The sequence below is a fragment of the Anolis sagrei genome, chromosome 6, assembly GCF_037176765.1.
Source record: "Anolis sagrei isolate rAnoSag1 chromosome 6, rAnoSag1.mat, whole genome shotgun sequence".
Lineage (NCBI taxonomy): Eukaryota > Metazoa > Chordata > Lepidosauria > Squamata > Dactyloidae > Anolis > Anolis sagrei.
The window spans coordinates 30,084,702-30,099,187 of NC_090026.1; the positions used below are offsets into that span (position 1 = coordinate 30,084,702).

General features: G+C 40.5%; 1 protein-coding gene across 1 annotated transcript in view; it reads left to right on the top strand.

Annotated features, from left to right (window-relative positions):
- MPP3 (MAGUK p55 scaffold protein 3) overlaps window positions 1–14,486 on the top strand; it is a 97,387-nt gene that overhangs the window by 27,395 nt on the left and 55,506 nt on the right. The window contains exons 6-8 of the mRNA XM_067469994.1: window positions 11,137–11,274; window positions 12,304–12,385; window positions 13,311–13,396. Of these exons, the coding sequence (XP_067326095.1) occupies window positions 11,137–11,274; window positions 12,304–12,385; window positions 13,311–13,396 (306 nt within the window). The remainder of the gene's footprint in view (window positions 1–11,136; window positions 11,275–12,303; window positions 12,386–13,310; window positions 13,397–14,486) is intronic.

The following is a 14,486-nucleotide window of genomic DNA, read 5'->3' on the forward strand; positions in this document are numbered from 1 at the left end:
GGGCCGACCAAGGGCAAGATGGATGGATGGCATCCTTGAAGTGACTGGACTGACCTTGAGGGAGCTGGGGGTGGTAACGGCCGACAGGAAGCTCTGGCGTGGGCTGGTCCATGAGGTCACGAAGAGTCGGAGACGACTGAACGAATGAACAACAACAACCAACCCCGCCCTTGTTGTATTGCCCTGCCCTCTCAACTCTGAACACGCCCATTGTGTTCTGCTACTGGTTGTTGGTTGTTGATGGTTTATGTTTTTATGATGTTTTGTATGGTTTTTTGTTTTAATGTATTTTATTGTACTGTATTTTAATTCTGTTTGACTGGGCCTGGTCCCTATGCAAGCCGCCCCAAATCTCTTTGGGAAAATGGTGGAAGCATATACAATTAAAGGTGTTGTTGTTGTTGTTGTTATTATTATTATTATTATTTTACTGACACAAAAACACAGTATGTCACAGCAAATGAGACATATATGTTGGATTTCATATCACAAAATCACAAGTCAAACACTTCCCAAGCTTCCAGGACTGTGTGATGTATTTTAGCGTGTTCATTTTTCACTACCTTTGCAGGTTAATAACCCCACCAGTTCTTTACTACTGGCAGGTAATACTTGTGACATAAGTTTCAGTGGATCATTTGGGCTACAGAGTAGTCCATCTGTGTGATTTTCTTGCAGCAACAGAGGATATAGTTCATGGTTTCATCAGCTTTCTTGAACAGTCTGCATTTTGGGTCATCAGCTGATTTTTCAATCCTGGCCTTAATTTATTATTATTATTATTATTATTATTATTATTATTATTATTATTTATTTATTTCAGACCACTGATGGTCCATGGACCACTGGTTGGGAACCACTGCATTAGAGTCATACTAGCATACCTAGAAGATTCTCAGAGAGAATCTAGGTTCTCCCGGGCAATTATATGGCAACCTTTTGCCCCGAGGACCTAGAGAGGACATATTTTGTTAGATGCGGGTAGGTGAAACTCTGAATACGGGAGTCATTTTGTACATGTAGAAAATATAGCTTCTGTATCAATAACAATTGTTTCATAGTCATTGCAGAGCTACTCTTGTCTTTTTTCCTTATTTTTGTGGTAAGAAAAAAAAAGGGAAAAAGTGAGGGGAAAACATGAGTGGATGAGAGAACTTTACAAACAGAGAACACTTTTCTCTGAACCACTTGTAAAATTCTGCATTTATGGCAAGATAATGCACACTAAAGGCTTCATCTGGAAATACCGTAAGAGATGTGAATGCTCAAGTTGGCGGTTATCCAAACCTTTACATGATGCCTAGGTACTGAAAGACGAGTATATTCAGTGGAGGGACATCATGGTGTATGGTGATAGGCCAATGACCGTTTTTTACTGGAAGAAATACAAAATACAGTCAGGAATTGAGATGTTGGGGTGAAGGCAAGGCTTAGGTTTCCAATTCCTTCTCTTTCTCTGCTCCTAAACGGTTTCCTCTCCTCCCACCTCCATGCCGTGCGAGGGCTTAAAATATGTGCTGATATATGTGAGGGAAAGTGAAGGCATATAATTAAGAAGAAAAGGGACCGAGAGAGGAATAGGGTGGGGGAAAGAGGGAAGAAAGGAGAGGAAGAAGCTGGCAAGAAACCTCACACAAGAGATGCAAGAAGCAAAATAAGATGGCCATTTCCTGGCACCGGAGAGTGCCAGAAGGCCCTGTCACACTATGCCGTTGTAGCTCTATTATTCTACTTTAACTGCCATGCCAACATTGTATGAAATGCTGGAGTCTGTAGTTTAGGGAAGGACATTTAGTATTCTCAGCCAGAGCATTCTTGTCCTCATTACACTACAAGCCTTGGACTTCCACAAAATATCACCATGGCAGTTAAAGCAGATGGAGGGGCCACAGTAATGCAATGGGTTAAACCCTTGTGTGGCTGAACTACCAACCTGAAGGATGGCAGTTTGAATCTGCAGGACAGGGTCAGCTCTTGCTGTAAGCCCCAGCTCCTGGCAACCTAGCAGTTCAAAAAATTGCAAATATGAGTAGATTAATAGGCACTGCTTTGGCAGGAAAGGCAAAGGACGCTCCAGGCAGTCATGCCAACCACATGACCAGAAAGTGTTATGGACAACAAAGGCTCCTCGGCTTGGAAATAGAGATGAACACCTTCCCCAGAGCCGAAGTTGAGCACCATCTCCAGAGCCGGAAATGAAAGGAGAAGCATTTGCCTTTGTCTGTGTTGTTTGTGTTTCATTGTATTTCACTGTAATAAGGCATTGAATATTTGCCTGTGTCTGTTTATATGCTGTAATCCACTCTGTTTCCCCTCAGGGAGAAGGGCGGAATACAAATGAAGTGTTATTATTATTAATAATAGTGCTATAACAGCATAATGTGTTAGGATCCCAATAGTTGCAGGTCCAGTTGGTGGCTTTCATATTTCAGTTGGTGTGCAGTGTATCCAATCCAGATTTGAGTCCAAATGTTAAAGGAGCTACCCATGGTGATGAATCCTATTCAAAGTTTGGACTAAACCTCAGAACAGATTCACCAATTCAATTGGCATGGAAGCTACAAAAGTCACTGCAGAATGTCACTTGTTTCAGAAATAGAGCATCTTTAACTGCTTGTGAGTCTTCTGGACCCTCTCTTGGATCCTTATTAGAGGGTTCATATCACTCAAGCAACTTTGGAATGGAGCAGGGATAATTGAATTGCTGTTTCCTGATTCTCCAGTGACATTTGAGACACTTCCAAAAGCCATTTGGAAATAAAGAAATTGAGTTGCCTATGCTTGCTGCTATTGGTACTGCATACCTAACCACTCTATGGATGCTTGCCATTTTTTTAAAAAAATGATGTAGCAAGTTTTCTTCACACACATTTTATGTTGGAAGTTTATTGGCGATTTTACAATGCATTCAGCAGCATGATATGTATTACTGTTGGTTATCTTGAGATTTATGGAATGTCTTGGATATTGTGTGCAAAAAACGAGCAAGGAAGGCTCTAAATCAGTGTTTCTCAACCTGGGGTCTGGACCTCGGGGGGGGGGGGGGGGGGGTCATGAGAGGGTATCAGAGGAGTTGCCAAAGGCCATCAAGAAACACAGTATTTTCTGTTAGTCATGAGGGTTCTGTGGGAGTTTGGCTGAATTCTATCATTGGTGGGTTCAGAATGCTCTTTGATTGTAGGCGAATTATAAATCCCAGCAACTACTACTCCCAAATGGCAAGGTCTATTTTCCCCAAACTCCACCAGTGTTCACTTTTGGACATACTGAGTATTCGTGCCAAGTTTGGTCCAGATCCATAATTGTTCGAGACCACAGTGCTCTCTGGATGTAGGTAAACTACAACTCCAAAACTCAAGGTCAATGCCCACTAAACCCTTCCGGGATTTTCTCTTGGTCATGGGAGTCCTGTTTGCCAAGTTTGGTTCAATTCCATTGTTGGTGGAGTTCAGAATGCTCTTTGATTGTAGGTGAATTATAAATCCCAGCAACTACAACTCCCACAATGCCACCAGTTTTTCAAATTTGGGTGTATTGGGTATTTGTGCCAAATTTGGTCCAGTGAATGAAAATACATGCTGCACATCAGCAAAATTACAGTTATGAAGTAGCAACAAAAATAATTTCATAGTTATAATTTTATGGTTGGGGGTCACCACAACATGACATTAGGCATTAGGAAGGTTGATAACTACTGCTCTAAACTGTTTATGTCTGATCCTGGGTGAGTGAGTGTGTGACAATTATTGGGCAAGTTATGGCATTTTGAACATGTTCATAGGATATCTACTTTTTATTGCCATTTTTTTACTCTGATCCCCTCCAAATTGCATTATATGAGTCTACACTAACCATATAATGCAGTTTCAAACTGCATTATATGGCAGTGTAAATCCAGCCTCATTGGAACTGAAGCGAGCGAGCCCTTGGTTTTTGCCCCTTGAGCGAATGTTTTACTTTCCACCTCCAGTATAGAATCAAACCTACACATTCATTTAAACTCATTGCTTCTTGTCCTAAAGCAGTGCGAAATATAAATGGCTGCTCCCCCCTTATTAGCGTGAAGCCTTTATTCTCCCACACCAGGAAGGAGGTGTTTGCTCTCTTTCCCTTTCGGCGTGAATAGGCGGATAATAAATGAGAGTTTTAAGCATCAGGTTTTAATAACTTTTACCGGGTGCCATAAGATATGAAGACAATGATTTTCAAATGAGCTCAGATTGCAGAAGTCTTTAACAGATTTAGAATGAGACAGGGATGTAGCTCCTGCAGAGAAAAGGGCTGTTTTATTGACCGGTTTGCAAAAAAAAAAACAGAGCGCTTATAAAAAAGAAGATAGATATTTTTGCAAAACAATAAAATAAAAGATAGTTTATATTTGATAAAGGAGAGAGAAGGCTGGGGAAATCTGCATGTACATATGTGTTTGGTACTGTATGTCTATCAATATATCTTAAAATATTAAAAAATGTGTACTCTAATAACACAGCAGACTCTTAGTTAACCGCTATTCATGGGGATTGGTAGATGCCAGATAAGTGTAGCTTCTGATTCCTTGAGGTCGCGTCTCCACTGCCCTATATCTCAGGATCTGATTCCAGATTATCTGCATTAAAGTGGATTATGTGAGTCTCCACTGCCAGATAATATGGGATTCTGGGATATACGGGCAGTGTGGAAGAAGCCTGAGAGTTACTATTAAAAATAGACCTAAAATCATACCCCATACTATACCATACCATAAATTCTGTATAGACTTGATATTAATATATATATATATATATATATATATATATATATATATATATTGTGTCAGGAGCAATTTGAAAAACTGCAAGTCACTTCTGGTGTGAGAGAATTGGCAGTCTGCAAGGACGTTGCCCAAGGGTCACCTGGATGTGTTACCATTCTGTGAGAGGTTTCTCTCATGTCTTCACATAGGAAGCTGGAGTTGACAGATGGGAGCTCACCCTGCTCCCTGGATTCTAAGCGCTGACCTTTCAGTCAGCAGTTCAGCCGGTACAAGGGTTTAACCCATTGCGCCACTGAGAGCTTCCAGATATTAGTAACTAAAAGCAAATAAAGACAAACTTGATAATGTCACACAGTTTTACTATATATAAAAAACAGGGTTTTTTTTTCAAATATAAAAATTATTTCTTTGATTATTTTTTGCTGGTTGAATTCCAGTTAACTGAGAGTCAATCATATATATGTATATGATTTTGCATGTCTAAAATTTTATCTTAAAATATTTTAAAAATATGCTTAAGTAATATTTATCAAAACAAAACATGTCTTGTGCATGTTATTGGGTTTAATGTTTTGAAAACATATATTGAAATGCTGGGGACCTTCATCCTAATTGGACCTGCATTGCAGAAATGAAATGTGTCCATATGTCCTTTAGGGACACTTGCACCATGTTTTTACTTCTTCCTGGGTTATTTTAATACCAAGAGAAAGTGACTGGAAGTTGTATTCGGTTTTCTTTGGTTTTTAAAAAGCTTCCTCTTGACCCAAAATAGCTTAAGGGGCCTGCAAAATGTGGTGAAAATGTACTCTAATCCTCTCCTGAGGGCATTTTGGGGTTTAAAAAGTCCAAAATAGACAACAATTGTAATGTATTTTTACTGATGCAGGGCCCTGGCATTCACAAAAACTGCCCTGGGGTCATCTTAAACCAGAGGTGGAAAAAAATGAGTATCCAAATGTTGGCGAGCTACAACTACTCCATCATCCTGCAGCATTGGCTTTGCTAGCTAGTTCCAGTGGAGGTCACAGTTTTTCTGGTTGTAGGTGAACTACAACTCCCAGAAAGGAAAGGCAGCTCCCCCAAACCCCTCCAGTAATAAAATATCAGTATTTCAGGTATGTGTGCCAACTGTGGTCCAGATCCATTGTTGTTTGGGTTCACAGTGCCCTCTGGATGTAGGTAAACTACAACTCCCGAAAAGGAAGATCAGTTTTCCCTAAACCTCTCCAGTAATAAAATATCAGCATATCAGGTATGTGTGCCAACTGTTGTCCAGATCCATCATTGTTTGGGTTCACAGTGCCCTCTGGGTGTAGGTGAACTTCAACTCCCCCAAATCAAGGTGAATTTTCCCAAAGCTCTCCAGTATTTTTGCTGGTCATGGGGGTTCTGTGTGCCAAGTTTGGTCCAATTCCAGATTTCAGGTGAACTATAAATCCCAGTACCCATAACTCCAAAATGTCCAGGTCAATTCCTCTCAAATTCCACCAGTATTCAAATTTGGGCATATTGGGTATGCATGCCAAGTTTGGTCCAGCTCCATCCTTGTTTGGGTTCATAGGGCACTCTGGATGTAGGCGAACTACAACTCCAAGGTCAATGCAAACCAAACCCTTCCAGTATTTTCTGTTGGTCATGGGGGTTCTGTGTGCCAAGTTTGGTTTAATTCCATCATTGGTGGAGTTCAGGATGCTCTTTGATTGTAGGTTAACTATATATCCCAGCAACTACAACTCCTATAAATCCCTCCAAAGACCTCCAGTAATTTTTGTTGGTCATGGGGGTTCTGTGTGCCAAGTTAGTTCCAGGTCCATCGTTGGTGGAATGCAGAGAGCTCTTTGATTGCAGGTGAACTATACATCCCAGGACCTACAACTCCTATAAATCATGGTGAATTCTCCCCAAACCTCTCTAGTATGTTCAGTTGCTGATCAATTCCTCTGTTTGCTGAGTGCCATAGAAAAGAATAGGAAAGGGTTAATGGAGAGGCAGTGGGTGGGGTCATGTAAATTCCACACCAGTGGAGAGAGTAAGAAACACTGGGTTGCCTGTGGTGGAGGAAACACATAAAATCTTGGATGAAATTGTCTCCTTATGAAAGCCTTCACTTGGGTGGTGGGCAGTATCATGTTTGTGGAGGACACTGGGCAGGACCCTTGGACATATTCATGGCACTCACTATAACTTGCAGTGTCATTGGAGGGAGGGCCATTGGTGTCTCCTGAACAGTGAGAGCTAGAGCTGTTTCTGGAGACAGGAGCTTGTCTGTGTAAGTGGACACCCCAGCCACATATTTATTTATTTATTTATTTATTTATTTACAGTATTTATATTCTGCCCTTGTCACCCCGCAGGGGACTCAGGGCGGATTACAATGTAAACATACATGGTAAACATTCAATGCCATAAATGTGCACTGTATTCTGTTTAATGTTTATGCTTTTTGTGTATAAGATTTATTTTAATTGCTTTGTATTGTATTTGTTATTGCTTGTATTGCTCGTGTTGTTGTATTGTGGGCTCAGCCTCATATAAGCTGCACCGAGTCCCATGGGGAGATGGTAGCAGGGTATAAATAAAGATTATTATTATTATTATTATTATTATTATTATTATTATTATTATTATTATACACATAACACAGACAGTCAGAGGCTATTTAACATTCCAATTTTCTGGCCACCAGGAGAGCTGTTGTTTCACTGTCCATCTGCGACACTGATGAAGTACTTTCCGCATTTCCCACATGCTTTTGTTGCAGATTTTTTATGGCCTCCAAAATTTGTTAAATTAGCCTCCCCACACATAGGTGGTACCTAAATTTCCTACTTGACAGATGCAACTGTCTTTCGGGTTGCAAAGGTCGACAACAAGCTACACAAATTGGCCGGAAGCTCACTCCGACCTGGGCTGGCTTCGAACTCATGACCTTTTGGTCAGTAGTGATCTTAATGCAGCTGACACCCAGCCAGCTGTGCCACAGTCCCGGTGCAATTTTCATTTTTATTATGTGTATAGATAGATAAGTCCTAAATTCCAAATAGTCTTTTTAAACATTTCACAGGTTTTAAATAATTTCTTGCAGTAAGAATCATTAATAGCTGCACTGGACACAGAACACCAAAAGGGTTATTTGTAGCACTGAATCTAGAAGTGCTACAATTTTCATGTCTCAACCTCTTCATCACACTAGAGAAGAAATCCACTTAAAATCTGGTTTCTGCCTCCTGGAGAATTCTAGAGTTTATAGTTTAGTGAGGCTGTTAAAGGCTCCTCCCTAAACTACAAATTCTGCGGGCCTCATCACACTTAAAAAATCCACTTAAAATCCGCTGCCTAGAATCGTGTCGACCTTTCTTGCTGTGGCATCACATTCCTGGCTGAGATTCAATTCACTAAGGATGTTGAACACCAATACTCTTTTAAGAAAAAACTTTGAGATTTATTTGCATTGCTGATGCTCAGACACTTTCCTACTCCTCCCCTGTCATCAATACACATTTTCTTTTCCAGAAGTCAGCCTCTCATTGAAAATTGGAAAAATACTTCCTCTATGCTAGACTCCGCTGCGGCTCTGTGGCTGGCTGCCAGTTCAGAACCATTGTATGAAATATTTAATGGTAGTAGGCAAGCGCCGAGATTATGTTCTTTTTAAGATTTATCTCCAATCTAATAAAACATGCAAGAACAAAGGGGAAAGACAATTTAAGAAGGGAAATGAAGAGAGAATGGAAGTCAAAAGAAATCAGCATTTTTCTCTTTTATGCTAGCTTGCTTGCATGGGCGCAGGACACCATATGCTCAGGACAATGGTATCTCCGAGGATCTTTTGAAAAAGCAATAATCTGTACAACTACAACAAACTGCATTTTTGTTGCAGGTGTGTACAGGGGCACTGTTGAATACTTAAGTCCTTTTCTAGTTTGAAAAGGATTTAAATATAGAATAATCTACATAAATAAAAATGTAATGTTCGTTTGTGGGATTAACAGAAATCAAAAACCTCTGGACACATTGACGCCAAATTTGGACACAAGACACCTAACAACCCAATGTATGTCCTTCACTCAAAAAATTGATTTTGTCATTTGGGAGTTGTAGTTGCTGAGATTTATAGTTCACCTACAATCAAAGAACATTCTGAACCCCACCAACAATGGAATTGAACCAAACTTGGCACACGGTTCTCCCATGACCAACAGAAAATACTGGAAGGGTTTGGTGGGCAGTGTCCTTTGGTTTTGGATTTGTAGTTCACCTACATCCAGAGATCACTGTGGACTCAAACAATGATGGATGTGGACCAAACTTGTCATGAATACTCAATATGCCCAAATGTGAACACTGGTTGAATATGGAGAATATAAACCTTGACATTTGGGAGTTGTAATTGCTGGGATTTATAGTTCACCTACAATCGCAGAGCATTCAGAACCCCACCAACGATAGAATTGGGCCAAACTTCCCACACAGAACCCCCATGTGGGCCACAGCAACGCGTGGCAGGGGATGGCCAGTAATAAAAATAAATAAATAAATAATCACAATCTGTCAACTGCAAGAAACCACCTTACTTGGATCTGAACGCATCATTCGAAAACATATCACACAGTAATAAACACTTAGGAAGTGTTTCACTTGTGATTTTGTGATACGAAATCCAGCATATAGATCTCGTTTGCTGTGTCATATTGCGTTTTTGTGTCAGTAAAATAATAATAATAATAATAATAATAATAAGACGAGGACTCTGGCACAAGCCAGTCAAGGTGGTCCCAGTGGTGATCGGCACACTGGGTGCAGTGTCTAAAGACCTTGGCCTGCACTTAAACACAACTGGCCAGCTGCAGAAGGCCACCTTACTGGGATGTGCACACATTATTTGCCAATACATCACACAGTCCTAGACACTTGGGAAGTGTCCAACATGTGATCCAATGCAACAGCCAGCAGAGTGATCTTGTTTGCTGTGGACTCATCTTGTTGTGTTTCAAATAATAATAATAATCTTTATTTATATCTCGCCACCATCTACCCAAAGGGACTCGGGGCAGCTTACAAGGCACTCCAGGGTGTATATATAACATACAACAGGTAAAAAAGGTACAAAAGTATAAAACAAGTCACATAAAATTATGACAACAACCCCTGTGTTAACACATGTAGCATAAAATCAAAATAATACAATTTTAAAACAATGGTAGATAAAACTAACTGCTGTCAATTCACAAGGTGCCATTCATCCTACTCAAGGTCAAAGGTCTGTCTGAACATCCATGTTTTCAGGTTGGAACAGAAGGATTAAAGGGTGGGGGCTAATCTAATCTCTTTTGGGAGGGTATTCCAGAGCCGGAGGGGCACCACAGAGAAGGCCCTCGCTCTTGTCCCCATCAACTGTGCTTGAGATGGTGGTGGGACTGAGAGAAGGACCTCCCCTGTTGATCTCAGAGCCCACGATGGTTTGTGGAAAGAGATGCGGTCACAAAGATAGGTTGGACCCAAAGTGTATAGGGCTTTATAGGTGATAACCTGCACCTTGAATTGAGCCCAGAAACTTGTTGAAAGGCAGTGGAGCTGGCTTTCAACAAGTGGCAGTCCCTGAAAGGACTCCAAGTTACATTTTAGTCCTACTCCAGTTTAAAGTTTTCTGTTAACATTAGAAGATCCATTCAATTATGGATGACAAAAACAACAACAATATTTATTACAGTCCATAGACCCATCAATGAATAAACAGTTGAGAATACGCTGAATTTTGTTGGTAGTTCGAATAGGGGGGATTTTTTTTAAAAAACCCCAATGAAATGTATTTATGTGTTGACAGACCATTCCACAATGTATTCAGTGAGTCTACTTTAGCTCAGACAAATCAATAGGATTCAAGGCTCCTTGTGATAGGAGTAGACAAGCCTGTTAGTTTTATTTCACTTGGGGTGCATCTATATTGTAGAATTAATGCAGTTTGACATCACTTTAACTGTTGTGGCTCAGTTCTATAGAGTCATGGGAGTTGTAGCTTTACAAGGTCTTTAGCCTTCTCCCAAAGAGTGCTGTCACCTCACCAAACTGCAACTCTCAATATACCAAAGGATTGAGGCACTGCTGAATTAACGGCATTCATTCTACAGTGTAGATGTACCCTTAGTTCCTCTTTACACAGACAAAAAACTGGGAGATATGTGACCAAACAATATCATAGTATGATCACAATGGCAAAGGTCTGGTCCCAGCAGAGGCCATGCTGCCTGAGATGATGGGTGTTGTAGTACAATCCAGCTGGATGCCAACAGGTTGAAGAAGATCCCTTGATCGGTTCCCTTTTTCACCTGCCCTTTATTCTTTTTTCCATCTCTTTCCATTCCTTCCCAACTACCCTAAAGGCGATGCTGGTTGTACATGACACTGTTGCCCAGAAGAATTTTGACCCTGTCCTCCCTCCTTTGCCTGAAAATATTGATGATGATTTTGATGAAGAGTCGGTCAAAATAGTTCGCCTGGTGAAGAATAAAGAACCTTTGGTATGTGTGAGAGATCTATGTTGTACTGTGTGTAGCAAAAAGGCTAGTGCGTGTAAAAATATGCAAAGAACCCTAAAGGAAACCAATGAAAGGTTGATATTGGGTAGTATTATCATTCCCAAAGTGGCCAACTATAGATGTTTTAGAAAGACCTGAACAAATGATTTTCTTTACACTCTGACTTTGAGCTTTCCCAGAAGAATATATTAGGCACTACATGGAAACATGTGCACAACCTTCCCCAATCGGGCAGTGCTCAAATGTGTTGGGTTACAGCTCCCCCAATCCTTTGCACAACCATGCTAGACAGGTATTTGTAGAAGCTGCACATAAAGTTGCATTGGGTTAAGAGACGTTGCTCTAGAATCTGCCTCAGGGGTTCTCAAACGTTTTCAGCTGTGGAACCCTTTTTGAAACAAAAGTTTTTCATGGAGCTCCAATAAATGTTTATATATTATATTATTTATAGTATATATGTATCAGGCATGGGTAAACTTTTTGACACAAAGCACCACCAAAAGAAAACCACATAGCCTTTGTAGTAGTAGTAATAATACTACTACTACTACTACTACTACTACTAATAATAATAATAATAATCATCATCATCATCATCACCACCACCCCAGGGGCCATCCAGTTAAACTCCCTTCTACCATGCAGGAAAAGCTCAATCAAAGCACCACCTAAGTGGTGAGAAAAAATTGGGTTTTGGAAGCAAGGAAAACAAGGGGAAAAGGATCTGGGCAGAAAAGGAGGCATGTGGGGTCAGAAAGCTTTTGGGGGTGAGGGAGCTGGGGAGGGGGAGAAACAGGAAAGAGGAAGGAAAGTTTGGAGGCTGAGGAGGAGGAGGAAGTGAAGGGAACCATGCAGTCCCTCAGTATGCTTTGTGGAGCCCCAAGGGCACTACGGAGCATACTTCGAGAAAGGCTGATCTAGATGATTTACAATTGAATCCATAGGGTTTCATGTCTGCACCAGATGCATATCTACATATTACTGGATATATTTTTCTTTTTCATATTCTAGGGTGCAACAATCAGGCGGGACGAGCACACGGGAGCTGTGATTGTGGCACGGATCATGAGGGGAGGAGCGGCTGACCGCAGTGGTATGTTTATCCAGAGAACAGAGTTCCTTTTCCTCTCCATTACAATTAGAGAAAACAAGTCCTCTGCAGATCAGTTTGCTATTTATTCCAAGGAACCCTGGTCCTTCAGAGGCTGGATCTACACTTCCCTAAAGACCAGTAATGTGGATTAACTGCATTAATCTGGATTATAGGGTAGTGTAGATTGATATAATACAGTTCAATGCAGTTAATCCACATTCTGAAACTGGATTATAGGGCAGTGTAGATCCTGCCAGAGTTTTATACCATACTGGCTGTATCTTGCAAGTGGATTAAGTATATTTTAACCTATAGTTCAGTATAAGTTGACTTGATATTAGTAGAGGGCCTTTTCGTACTATACAATTATAGCACTTTAACTTCCATGGAAACAGTCATGGAATTCTGGGATTCATAGTTTGCAGAGGAAATAGAGCTTTCTGCTCGAAAGTTCTAAATTCCCCATCTAAACTATAAATTTCAGGATTCCATATGTTAGAGCCGCGTCTCTAACAAGATACGTTTTAGTAGTACTCCCGTTTAAAGATTTTCATTAACATTTGAAGATCCATTCAATTATAGACAAAAACACACTGGTGGTAATGGGAATACATAAGACATTTTGGCAAGTTTAAGACAATTCCTCAACATGTAATCCTTTCTGAAGATTGACTCTTCTAGATTGAGCACAAACAGCAAGAGAAGAAAGTGGGTCTCCAAGGAAGTTCTGACCAGGAACACATCCAGGGCTGGGTGACCTACGGCTTTCCAGAACTTAATGGGCATGATCAGTTGTTAGGGGTGAGGGAAGTTGCAGTCTAACAATATCTACAGTTTCCAACGTGTGCTATACGCAACTCAACACCTCTTCCATCCAAGAAGAAGATACATAACTTTTAATCATTGTTCCTCCATTTCTTCTTAGGTCTTGTCCATGTTGGAGATGAGCTGCGAGAAGTCAATGGGATTACGGTGCTTCACAAACGGCCAGAAGAAATTAGCCAGATTTTGGTTTGTTTGCCTTTTATATTAGATGCTAACTTACGTATTAGGGCTGCAGTATTTACAGCACACTCTTGTGCATAATGAAAGTAAATCCCATTAAGTTACATACTCCTTACTCTTAAGTAAGTGGGAAGAGAGCCACTTTTGTAATATACTTGGGAACTTATACTTGGGAAAAGAGTGGTGTTTGGATACAGCAGTGGTTCTCAACCTGTGGGTTCCCAGGTGTTTTGGTCTACAACTCCTAGAAATCCCAGCCAGTTTACCAGCTGGTTTTCTGGGAATTGAAGGACAAAACATCTGGGAACCCACAGGTTGAGAACCACTGGGGTACAGCAATAAGCTATTTCTTCCTGTTTTGTTATATATTGGGCAATTATTAATAGATCTGGACTGATTCCATATATCAAAATATGATGGGTCCTTCAACTTCAGTTTTCTGCATATTCCATTCAGACTACAACCAATGGATGGTTAATGATGAACCTTATCACACTAGAGAATGAATCCACTTTAAATCCAGTTTTTGCCTCCTGCAGAATTCTGGGGTTTATAGTTTAGGGAGGAGCCTTTGCCAGCCTCATTAAACTACAAACCCCAGAATTCTGCATGAGGCAGAAGTGGATTTATTCTCTAGTGTGGTGAAGTAGTAGATGTGCAATGGCATATGCATTATCACATTTTCTGATGTACTTTTCATTGGTCAGCAAACACTGCAAAGTTTTACAGTTTCTTCAGTAGGAAAGAGGCCTACTGCATCATGGGAGTACAGCACTTTCTTGGAACCCCAAATCCCTTTTTCCATTCCTGGTATCTGCAGTTAAAAAGATCCCAAGTGGCAGATCATGGGAAAGATCCTTTGCTGCGGGACAGAATGGAAAGCTGCTGCCTCTTAGAGAATACTGTGCTAGAAGCCCCTATAGCTTGCCCTGGTATAGAGTTTGGTTTAGAAATATAAAAATGAGGAGGGAATGGGTTCTGGTTAATGAATCGTTTACCTCCAAACTAATACCTTCAAAAGGAGCCTGGTTATCCACTTTTAAATTAGTGTAGTAATATTATGTCTTTATATCTTGCTCACTGGGGAAGGAATTAA